This window comes from Vigna unguiculata, chromosome 9, assembly GCF_004118075.2.
Source record: "Vigna unguiculata cultivar IT97K-499-35 chromosome 9, ASM411807v1, whole genome shotgun sequence".
NCBI lineage: Eukaryota > Viridiplantae > Streptophyta > Magnoliopsida > Fabales > Fabaceae > Vigna > Vigna unguiculata.
In genome coordinates, this window is record NC_040287.1 from 5,883,001 (window position 1) to 5,895,533 (window position 12,533).

Below are 12,533 nucleotides of genomic sequence, written 5' to 3' on the forward strand. Positions count from 1 at the left end.
ATTCTGCTGCCATGTGATAATCTGAAAATGTTAATCTGCTATCCCGATAGTTGACTAGCCAACTAATATAGTCGACTAGGTTCGTGCCTGATAGTAGTTGTTATATAAAAATAGTTTTTGCACTTCCCGATAGTCGACTAGCCAACTAATGTAGTCGACTAGGTTCGTGCCTGATTGCAGCTGTTATATAAAAACAGATTCTGCACTTTCTGAAAAGAATATCTGTTCAACCAAAAGAAAAGAAAGAGAAGTGTGAAACAGGTTCTTGGAGTTATCTTGGAAGGTCCTCTTGAAGAATTCTATAAAGACACATTCAATTTTGACTTGGCAAGAAGAAGAAATTTCAGTCTTGGAAAAGGTGTACTCAATCCATTTTGTAGGCTTTGTTCTTGTGTTTTGATACAGTTTGAAACTGTTTATTTCTGTTGTTTTCTGTCTAAAGCAAGTGTGTGTGATAGCCTTGTTGTTGTGTGGTTGTGCAAGTGTGTGGATGTCTTGCGTGTGTGTTCCTTTATCTTAGAATTTAGATTTATCAAGTGTATTTGTAAATCTTGAAATTCTTGTGATATAGTGAATATCCCTAGCTGTGGTTTGCTAGATGAACTGGATGTAGATTCTTAAGAATCAAACCAGTATAAAAATTTTTGTGTGCTTTATCTCTTTCTCTCTATATCTTGTCATAGTATAAATGCTTCATACATTAAGCATCAAACCATACTATTTCAATTGATTCAAAAGAAAAGGTTTTTATCAAAACAATTTCAAAAGTGCTAAAACTGGACAAAATTTGTTAATACCAATTCACCCCCCCTCTTGGTTGTGAAATATTGGTGCATCAATTCTAACAACAAACAGTATAAACAACAACTCAGATAAACGTGTACAAAACATCAAATAAACCTAACAAATTTTGATTAAAATGATTAAATTCACGTATTTCAAAAGATGAATGACTAAATTAGTCCAAAATTTTGAAATGGACTAATTACAATATTCAGTGAAAGTTAAGAGATCAAAAACATATTTAACCCATATATAAAACATGTTAACACGGTGTAAACGATTTAAATACTACATAAAACTATACTTCAATAAAATTTAATGTAATTTTGTTAAAATAACTATTATATATTTTTAAATTTGCTTACGAAGGTCTTTGTACTTAATACTGTTACGTTACCACTCTGCAGGCAGAAAAGAAATCTTGGGTAACACTTGTGTATCAATTAACAAGATTAAATACACTGCTCTCCATTTTCTTCATTTAATGAAAAGGATAAAAAGGAAAGGCAAGGAGATGTTGCAAAAAGGGTTTCACAAAAATTTTACTCTACCATTACTAATCGATGTGGAACCTAGATCGTTGTTTCACGCTTCATACTTGTAAACAAATTACATGGTTGTTGAGAAGTAGAATCAGCAACTGATTCCACATTGCTTGACATCAGGCCCCTTTGTTTTCAACACAAAAGGGTCAACTCTCACCCAAACCAAGGAGAAGATAGAAGCCAAGAGCACAGACCATATGACAACAAGAGTTGGTGTTCTGTTCTGCCTACCCATTAGACCTTTAAGGAAAGGGTACAAATGGACAATAACCCATAAAGAAAAGAACAGTTTCCCAAGCAGTGCTCCCCAAGAATGTTCTCCACTGTTTATGGAATCTGTGAAGCCAGCCACAATACCAATGAGGTTGATTATTATGATGGTGGTTGGAGGTATTAGAAGTGCAGTCCATCGAATGGTATACAGTTCACGAAATTCTACATCGTCTGGTGCCTTTGATACAATGCTGAAGTTTGTGTTCACTCTTCCCAGTGGAAGAGCTCCCATAATGCTCTGCACAACGGCAAAGAGGTTCGCAGACACACTCCCAATCACCCAGAATTGCTGGCTTCTCCACCATTCCTCCAGGCCAACTCCACTCCATCTCAATTCAAGAATCGCCGAGGCAAAGATTGAGATGAACAATGCGGTGAAAACTAGACTTGCAAAAGTGCCAACCTGGAAATCAATCACTCTTCATCTGTCAATGAATCTTATATGGGGAAGGAAAACCAACCAACAATAGAAAAGTTGTCTTTACACTGTTTAAACCATTCAAAAGAGCATATTTCACTGTCTCAACAGTCATTTTTTAATACTATTTAGTTAGGTGTTCATGTATCACTGTTATTTACTTTTGTGCATTATGATTTTCCATTTTATTTGGAGTTTAAGAAATGTTCAACAAATATAAGCATTATAGTTCATTTAGTCTAGAATGCTTAATTTAGACATATCTTACAAGTTGGCATGCTAGAGGTTACTGATTATCCAATGACATATAATGTGTCTTTTTCTTCTGTAATGTAAATGAAAGTAATGATATAATAAGTAAAAGGAAATAAATGATACCGATGGTGTGATGAATTTATCAGTGAGCAAGCATATAGCAGGAACGATACAGTATATTAGGAGGGGTATTGAGCTGAAGGGGTAGACAGTGCTGTTAATATAGGCAATCCTTTGGAGTCCTTTGAGTCTTCCACTATTGAGGTCATACAGAAGAGGGCAATGGTGGCTGAATAAGATCTGAAGTGATCCCACTGCCCATCTCAGCACCTGGTTGAGTCTATCTGTGAGGTTGATAGGAGCTGTACCCCTGAATGGATCTCTTTTTGGCATGCAATATACAGATCTCCAACCATGACAATGCATCTTTAAACTTGTCAGAGTATCTGCTGCTATAGATCCATAGCTTAAACCCATCTGTACATTCCAAAAATATTTCACCTCTTTTATCTACCACTTCGAATAAGTTTTATTATGTAGTTTAAGTTTCTTCAACTCTTTTACAGAGACAAATATGTAGAAGGCTTTTGTTTTATCATCTAATTACTCATATAACTGATAAATTTGATGACTTTTCTAATTATTATCTTGCGTGTCATATCAAAGATAGTTTCTAATTGATTGGGCGTGTTAAAACTTTGTTTACATTACATATAAATGAATACCTCATATCCCCAGAGAGTTCTGTCTTCATATTTAGAACCCATGACATGAATAGCTTCTTTAAGCAGGACTTCCTGACTGGAAGAAGGATCAACACCACCTTCTTCTGTTAATGAAGAGTTCATGGTATGTGTGGACTTCTCAAATTTATTTTCATCATTCTTCTGCGACTTCAATAGTTCCTTTTCCTCATCTGTTGCTGCTGCTGCAGAAGAAGAGTAGTTTGAGATATAGGAGATAAGAAAATGATTCTTTTGTATGTTTTTGATAAATATAAAGGATTATGATCACCTGTTATGCTAGCTTCTTCTCCATTCTCATCCTGTTTTGAGTGTACTTGCACCATGCTTGGGCGTTTTGAAGACACTGGTGAGTCACAGCCAGTTAAGGATTTCCTTCTGAAGATACATGCTGAACCAACATAAGCCGGTCCCTGAAGTCCATCTAGGCACCTCAAGTTAATCTGCAGAAAAACAAACACAAAATGTAACATATCAAAGTCGACTCCAATAAAGGAAATAAATGAATTCAGAAAAGAGAAAAAGGGTGATAGGACGAGAATTAATTCAGTGCCAAAACTGTTGCACTCACATCAAATAAAACAGTGTTTTTGTTGGCATAACGATCATGCCTATCTAGGCTGTCAAATCTTAGTGGAAACTGTACAAAGCCAATGCCATTCCCAAGTTGTATGTCCATAAAGAAACACATGGCCTCTCGCACGACTTTGCTGTTATTTACATAGTGATTGCAATCCAAATTGAGCACAAAAGGAGCATTGCTTAACACTGCCGATACTCGAAGCTGGAAATTCGAAAGCAACATTTAGGCCAAAAATGAAAGCTTGTTTTAGCTTCATGTCAAGAGAATGAGAAAATGTAAGCTTGAGAAATTATGGTGCTTGAAAAGCTTACCAAGGCGTTGATTGCACCAGCTTTGCCGTGGTGTTGAAATGCAGGCCTTTTCTCACGAGATGTATAGACAAGACAAGGAAGTTCACTACCTACATTGTGAGGAAGAAGGACCTGTATCATACTTGGATGATCTTTGGGGTTGTTTCCTGGCCATGGTGTCTCATCTTTCATAGTCCACCCTTCTGGGGGAACTCGCATAGATTTAGCCACCAGTGCATTTATTCTCACCTTAAATTCTTCGTATTCTCTCTGTCATTCAAGTGCCAACAAACAATGAAACCTTGTTCTTCCCATCGAACTAGTATAACGATTAGTTTAATTGCTAAATTGAAAGTTAATTCTAACCCATATTTGACCTTTTCTGAATTTAGTCACTACTATTTCACCGAATTATAACTCATGGCAAAGGCATATAGTAGTGAGTAAATTCGAATTATAACATTGTAGATTGTGAACTTTGAAAAGTTTGTAGCCTTAGCGTGTGACTACACAAAGACCAATGTGGGGATCAAATTAAGAAAATAGTAGAGAAAATTAAGACTATTTAATGCTAACCTTCATAGTACGGCGTTCTTTTACGTAAGTGGATTGAAGCTTATCCTTTAGAAAATCTATTTTATCAGAGAAGTACTTTTCTGGTGCTCTGGGTTCTATAGAGAACTTTTTGCAGAAAGGAACCCACTTTCTGGAAAACTCAGCTGTTTCTTGAAGAGCTTCAAAGGTGAGCATGGAAGCTCCGTCATCAGAAACATAGCATGAGATTTTGTCAGCAGGGTAATCCAGGGCCAAGATTGAAAGAACAGTATTGGCTGTCACAAGTGGAGGTTCCTTGATTGGATCCACAGTAGTTACAATGATATCTATTGGAGAAAGCATGTTTGGCTTGTTCTCTTGTTCAAACCTGCAGGGCAAATTGTAGACATTTAGCTTCCAACTCTTATAAAATGCAGAATCAATCATATCAACGCCGTTGTATTCTTAAGAATTATGTTAGTTTCATGAACTTTATATTATATCCTGACTCAATCATTATAATTGCCCAAGTCTAGCTCTTGGAAGTTACATCAATTTAGTTTACTGCTGAGAAATTCAGAACAGTTGACCTGATTGAAAGACGATCAAGATATGTCTCCCGATCGATGGGAAACCATTTGGGAATCTGATCAATCATCCAGGATAATGCAAGCCAGATTTCACACGTTACAGATATGAACCATAGTCCAACTGCATCAGGTACTGGGTGGAAAATTCTGTACTGAAAGAAGAGTAATAGAAGGAGGAATCTAGCCACAACCATCATTCTGTAAGGACTGAGTTTGCCAGATGGTATTGCTACTTTCCTTGACAATGGCTCTTTCCTGCGTCATGGTATATCATATCTCGTTACATTAAAGTAGAATCACAAAGTTCCTAAATATGAAAGGCTATTGTGGTGCTTCTTACATGGCCTTTTCCTGATCAACTGAATCATCAGTTTCAGGCCACAGATTCCCTTGGCGCAACATCCACTCATCTATGTTCTCCTTCTCATCCAACTTTGCACCTGCTTCTTATGAAGATATCTCAATTATGATAAGCGTCTTCGCTACATTCTATTTATCTTTATTTATCATCAAATCACAAACTTGAACGAAATAAATATGATTTGGAAAGACAGTGTATCAGACAATTATATACATATGGTTTGGTTTCTAAACTTTAGCTCATCAAAACATCACTGCATATACTCCTCTTAGTGTGGCAGATTCCTTATAACTTCTAAAAGAGAAGGCCAAAACATACCAGGTTCTCCCACACTTGTAGATAGCAGCTCCCCATTCACCTGCGAGTTATACAATTAATCTAAAGTACTGTAGAAATGAAAGTTCAACCAGAATAAAAATGAAAATCTCAGAGTTATTTTTACATATACGTTAACTGCATGCTTGTAGAATACAGTTATTCGTCCTTCTTAGAGTTACCTTTGCTAAACCTGATTTAGAATTCCCATCATCATCTCCATGGATCATGTTTCCCTTATGCATCTCTTCATGCTTGAATTCATGTTCAATATCATCCACGTCGTCTTCATCCTCATCTCCCTCCACTCTTGGACTTCCTTTGCACATCAAGAAACATATATCAATCAAAACATAAGTTACAAAATACAAACAAGAAAAAAAGTATATACATTACAGTAGCTAAATTTCCTATTAACCTTTGATGCGCTTGTATCTTGTATGACACTGAGGACAAACTTGAGTCCCTTCCCTTCTCTCATACTCATAGCATGGCCTGCATACAGGGAAACCACACTCTTCACAAGCTACAAACAAGTCTCCTTCAACTGTAACTCCCACAGAATCACCACATATCTCACAAAGCTGACCATCTAAGTTCTTCACCGGCTTAGGCTGCAACAAATTAAGGTTGGTCTATGTTATTCAAACATACAAAAAATGTTACCTTATAATTATGAAAAAGGTTATAACCTCATCGGGTCCTTGAATGGCCACAAGCTCTTTGCTGTTTGGAGAACCAGCAAAAAGACCTGTACTAGCTTCCATGGTGAATGGGGAATGGAAGCAGTGCAAGTATCATTGAGAGGTTGGGTTTTGCATATATACCTATTCTCATGAATTAAGGTAACTAAAACATGCATGTGCCTGTTTTTCACGTGTCCACATAAGGTTACTATTGATGGTTGTGGGATTAACTTTGATTTGAAAGGTTGAAGTTATACTGCAACAAAATAAAAATTGAAACTGGGGTTATAGTTTAATTTGTGTACATGAAATATAGATTAATGCAGACACATCTTTAGCATCTGTTGTGATGATCTGTGAAAGTTCTTTCCTTGTTAAGGTTCGTAGGTAGAATGAGCATGTCATGTTTCAGTTTCAAAATGTTTATTTTACTGGAGATACTTACGTTGTTCCTAATGCTTGACGTTTTATTATGCATTTATACCATTATTTTAATTTCAGATCATGCTTCTGCAAAGTTTGAAACTCAATCTTTTTCAGGATTCTGATATTTCTATAGTGTTTGGTAACACGAAATTGATGTGTAAAACAAACCCACAAGAAAAACCAATGTGAGGGAAAAAAGTACTGGGAGTAGCCATCAGTTTTTCTCATTAATAATAAAATATAAACTCTCACCTTGTTTATATTCCAGATTAGCATCATGGTTTGGGGTAAGTTTAATCATTGATTTTGTAAAAATTGAGATGTGATAGCTACGTTAGAAAGATTCTGCATGAAGATATACATATGATATGAACCCATCTTCCGAAATTAGCAACATCCTAACCCATGAGACAATATAGGATGAATGATTTTAATTAATTAATAAAACACACAACTTTACAGACTTAGGCTATGAGTGTTATGAGAAAATATATTAATACAGTGAGAATGAACTTTGAAACGTGTTCATTTGTTTCTCTGTTAAGTTTTTGGTTAAATTATTTTTTTTTTCACTTGTACAGAAATATTAGTTTGGTTCTCAATTTTTAGTTGTCTCAATTTAGTCTTTATTTTTTTTAAAATGATTCAATTTAGTAAATACCGTTAGTTTGACCAGACAATGTTAAAATCAATGTCACGTGTCAATTTCGTTTTTTTTTTAATTTTTTGAATTTTTTTAAAAATTTAAATTCTTTTTTAAAATTTTTAAATTTTTTTTAAATTTTAATTTATTTTTTAAATTTTTAAATTTTTTACACATGTCGACACGTGTCACTTGACAGTTGTGTCACGTGTCAAAATGACTCAATTTAATCTATATATTTGTTTTTAGTTTTAATTTAGTCCTAATTTTTGTAAAAATGAAGCAATATTATCTCTTCTTAAATTAACACTCAATTTACTTTTTTTATAAATCTTATGGTGATATTCTTACTAAAATTAACATTTTTATTAAATATTTCTATAAATATTTTAAATTAATTTTAAATTCTATACGAAACATTAGACTTTGGTTTTGTTTTGAACTTGAAATTTAATTCCTAAACTTACGTGTGACAAATTATTTGATTTTAATCTTCACTAAGTTTGTATAATATGATACACTTGATGCCTTTATATATGATGGCAAAATTGTTAATTTTTGAAATTAAGTTTGGGGTTTAACTTTGTTTAATAATAAAACTAAATCTACAAATATTTAATAAAAATGTCAATTGTATTAAGAATATCATCATAAGTTGTATACAAAAATTAAATGGATTAAATATATTTTTAGTCTCTTAACTTTCAGTGAATTTTGGAATTAGTGTATTTCGAAATTTTTTACCAATTTAATCTTTCGAAATACATGGATTTAGTCATTTTAATTAAATTTTGTTAAGTTTATTTGATGTTTCGTAAGCATTTTAGGATTATATTTGAATTGTTTATACTCTTTGACATATTTTCGCTTTAATGTTAAGTCAAATATTATTATGAAACGCACTTGAAATGTTAAATAAACTCAACAAAATTAAAAGGACTAAATTCACGTATTTCGAAAGATGAAGGACTTGGTCCAAAGTTTTGAAATGAAATATTTCCAAATTTCACTTAACGTTAAGGGACCAAAAACATATTTAACCCAAATTAAATTGTGTGTCAATTTAAGGAGGTACAATATTGCTTAATTTTTTTACCAAAATTGGGACTAAATTAAAACTAAAAACAAATATAGGGGGTCAAATTGAATCATTTTGACACGTGACACAATTGTGAAGTGACACGTGTAAAAAATTATAAAATGTTAAAAAAAATACAAAAAATTCAAAAAAAATTCAAAAAAAGTTTAAAAAAATAAATAAATAAATCAGAAATTGACACGTGACGTTGACTTTAACATCGTCTGGCCAAAATTAATGGCAAGACCAAATTGAATCATTTTTAAGAAAATAAAGACCAAATTGAGACAACAAAGAACTTGAGGACCAAAATGATATTACTTGACAAATAGAGGGACCAAAAGAGTAATTTAACCTAAGTTTTTTTGTGATGTCTGAGCATTAAAAACACATTGTTTTAGTATTTTAAAGATAATTTTAATATATTTTAAAATTTTAAAATTAATTATCAAAAGTGTATTTTGAAAGCGCGCAACAGATGAACAACATAAAAAAAAATCAGGAATCCAAACTCGTTCATTCAATCTCACGAAACAAAATAAATAATGTTTTGCTATTTATGTTAAAGATGTAATATTTGATCACAATATGAAGGTTGGTATGATATATCATACTTTTATCTCGTAAAATTATTTTATAAGATAAATTAAAAAATTATCATATTTATATATTAATATGATAGTTTTTTTATAATATATATATATATATATATATATATATATATATATATATATATATATATATATATATATATATAACAATATATAAAGATGATTCTCTCTTTTGTGTTCACATTTCATAATATCATTTTTACTTTTTACAATATAATTATTTATTAAAATTTTAAAAATTAATAGTTATTTTTACTTATTTTCTATAAAACTATTTTTTTTTCATCAACAATTAATTTCTTTATTTATTTCATTTTTTTAATAAATATAAATTTATTTTATATATTAACTTAATAACATTATACTATTATTATCTATTAACATACTATCATTCATATCTAAAACATGCGTACATACAAACATGTACTATTGCACCTGTGTGGACTCTAGTGTATAAGGATGACAACGGGACGGGGCGGGCACGGGTTTCGCTATCCCATACCCATCCCCATAAAAAAACTCATCCCCATCCCCATACCCAAACTCAACGGTTATCAAACTTTTGTCTCATCTCCATCCCCACCGGATAACGGGTATAATCTCGTACTCATACTCATACCCATTTTCTTACTACTGCAATATTAATTTTAATTAATTTTTATAAAATAATAAAAAATATGGTAAATGAAACATAATATTATTAAATATTCAATATTAGAAGGATGGTTGTTTTTTTGATATCAAATACTTTAAAATAAATTATAATTATTTACATTTTAGATTATAATAAAATTTCATGAGAACCAAAACAATTATTAAATTTGCAAATATTAATGAAACATAGTTGATAAAATTAAAAAAAAATTAAAACATATAAAAGGAAAACAAATATTCAAATTAAAATATATTTTAAATGTTTGTTTACTTCAATTTTTAAATTCTAATGAATCTCTTTTTTATACACTAATAAAAGTTATAATATATCATTTGATCAAAATGATACAAAGAACAAATAATAATCATAATAAAAGTTTAAAATAAATTATAATTGTTTACATTTTAAATTATAATACCAAATAAAATTTCATGAGAACCAATACATTTATTAAATTTACAAACATTAATGAAACCTAGTTGATAAAATTTAAAAATATTTTTAAAAAATATAATAGAAAAATAAATATTCAAATTAAAATATATTTTAAATGTTTGTTTACTTCCATCTTTTAAATTCTAATGAATCTCTTTTTTATACACTAATAAAAGTTATAATACATCATTTGATCAAGATGATACAAAGAACAAATAATAATCATAATAAAATTTTAAAATAAATTATAATTTTTTACATTTTAGATTATAATACCAAATAAAATTTCATGAGAACTAACACATTTATTAAATTTGCAAACATTAATGAAACCTAGTTGATAAAATTTAAAAATATTTTAAAAAAAATATAAATGGAAAACAAATATTCAAATTAAACTATATTTTAAATATTTGTTTACTTCAATCTTTTAATTTCTAATGAATCTCTTTTTTATACACTAATAAAAGTTATAATACATTACTTGATTAAAATGATACAAAAAAAATAAGGAAAATTATCTTTTGACAAAATTTTTTAACAAACTTTTGACAAAGTTTCTATAAATAGAATTAAATATATTAATTTTTTATTTTTTAATCAAAATAAAGTATTAATTGTAATATTTTTTTACTTAAAAAGGTAATTTGTCAAAAGTATGTCAAATTTTTTTGTTAAACTATCATCTTCCAAAAATAAATAATAACCATAATAATAAATTTTTAACATAGTTCTTGTATCTTTTGAACTTCAATTATCTTGGATAGTGATAAAAAATTATTCATGACAATTACATGAAATTTTTATATTATAGTAAATAAAAGTTACTTATACAATTATAGTGAAAAAATTACAGTATGATTGATAATGAGTTAGAAAATAAAAAATAATTAGATAAAATATATTAAAATAGTATTGTACATAATGAAAATAAACAACAAATAAAAATATTAAAAAATTAACAAATGTTTACAAACAATATGAGAGAAATAAGGGTATGATAAGTTGAAAAATATCTTAGAGATCTAAGAAAACTTTTCAAATATCAACATATATACTCAATGTTTGAGAAATAACAAAAATTATTTTAGCGAAACAAGAGAGTTCTTCAAATGAAACAAAAAACTAATAATAATAGGTAAATGATTTTTTTTTATATTACCTAGTAAACGAAAGGTTTGCGCTATTAAATACTTAAATTGAGAGTATTAAAGATTATCATGTGAAAGGAAAATATATAATAAATAAAAATATTAAAAAATAATAGAAATATTTAAATGTGAGACATAAAAAAATTTTAATTGACATACATCTTTTTAATATAATTACATAAAGATGATAAGATGACAAATATAATTGAGATGCGAATAAGTTTCATGACAAACCAAATAATTAGAAGAAATAAAAAATAATATATATATATATAGTTACTTAATTAATTGTGAATATTTTAATAATTTAAACGGGGACGGATATTATGGCGGGGATATGTACATCCCCATAACCATCCCCATACCCAATTAAAAAAGTCGGGGATTCCCCATACCCATATCCATACCCAGTCAATGCGAGGATTCCCCGTCAAAATGGGGACGGGTTCGAACAATATCCACGGAAACGGGTTTATTTGCCATCTCTACTAGTATATATATATATATATATATATATATATATATGTGTGTATATATAATAGTCATGTATACGATATATAATTATTTATTAAAAATATTAAATATTAATATAATTATTTTAACACTTATATATATATATATATATATATATATATATATATAATACATAAAAGTATATAAAGTATGGACATTCCTAATTGGATATCGGAGGATTGAATAATGTTGCGAAAATCTGCTAGAGAAGATGAAATGACATAAAGTCGTAAAATTTGTTAAAAGTCACACAAATGGTTTATCAATAACAAATAAATGGATATGGGAAATGGAGTATATTCTAAGATCTTCAATATTAAAATGTCTATATAATATATTTAGACACAATCTAGAAAAAACACACTTAACATTGTGATAAATGTTAATGCCAAGAAAAGAGATAATTAGAAGTCAAGAATGACATAAATTTGATAAACATTTGGATGTTTGTCCTTTTTATATTGAAAAATGTGTTTTATTTTTTACTGAAAAAGGTATATATTTTAGTCTATATATACAAGAAATAATATATTAGCTTTGACATTAGAGTTGAAACTCTATATTTGTATAACATACTCTTTTTTTGTGCTACACACAATGGCGATTCGGTCAATAAACTTTATGTTGATAGTGTCAAGAATTTGG

The 12,533-nt window shown here is 29.7% G+C and overlaps 1 protein-coding gene across 5 annotated transcripts; it reads right to left on the bottom strand.

Moving 5' to 3' along the window:
- Window positions 1-1,312: 1,312 nt before the first annotated feature.
- Window positions 1,313-6,503, bottom strand: LOC114195903 (cellulose synthase A catalytic subunit 7 [UDP-forming]-like). Of its 5 annotated transcripts, none has more exons than XM_028086347.1 (13): window positions 6,383-6,503; window positions 6,109-6,304; window positions 5,873-6,009; window positions 5,694-5,733; window positions 5,355-5,454; window positions 5,015-5,269; window positions 4,467-4,812; window positions 3,912-4,160; window positions 3,589-3,801; window positions 3,289-3,460; window positions 3,000-3,202; window positions 2,398-2,751; window positions 1,313-2,004 (listed from the first exon to the last, which is right to left on the bottom strand). In XM_028086347.1, the coding sequence occupies exons 1-13, from the start codon at window positions 6,455-6,457 to the stop codon at window positions 1,417-1,419; spliced, it is 2,928 nt and encodes a 975-aa protein (XP_027942148.1). In that variant the 5' UTR covers window positions 6,458-6,503; the 3' UTR covers window positions 1,313-1,416. The 5 variants fall into 5 exon arrangements, with proteins under 5 accessions (XP_027942148.1, XP_027942149.1, XP_027942146.1 ...); XM_028086348.1 differs by having other exon boundaries at window positions 3,000-3,199; window positions 5,355-5,457; XM_028086345.1 differs by having other exon boundaries at window positions 5,355-5,457.
- Window positions 6,504-12,533: the final 6,030 nt, after the last annotated feature.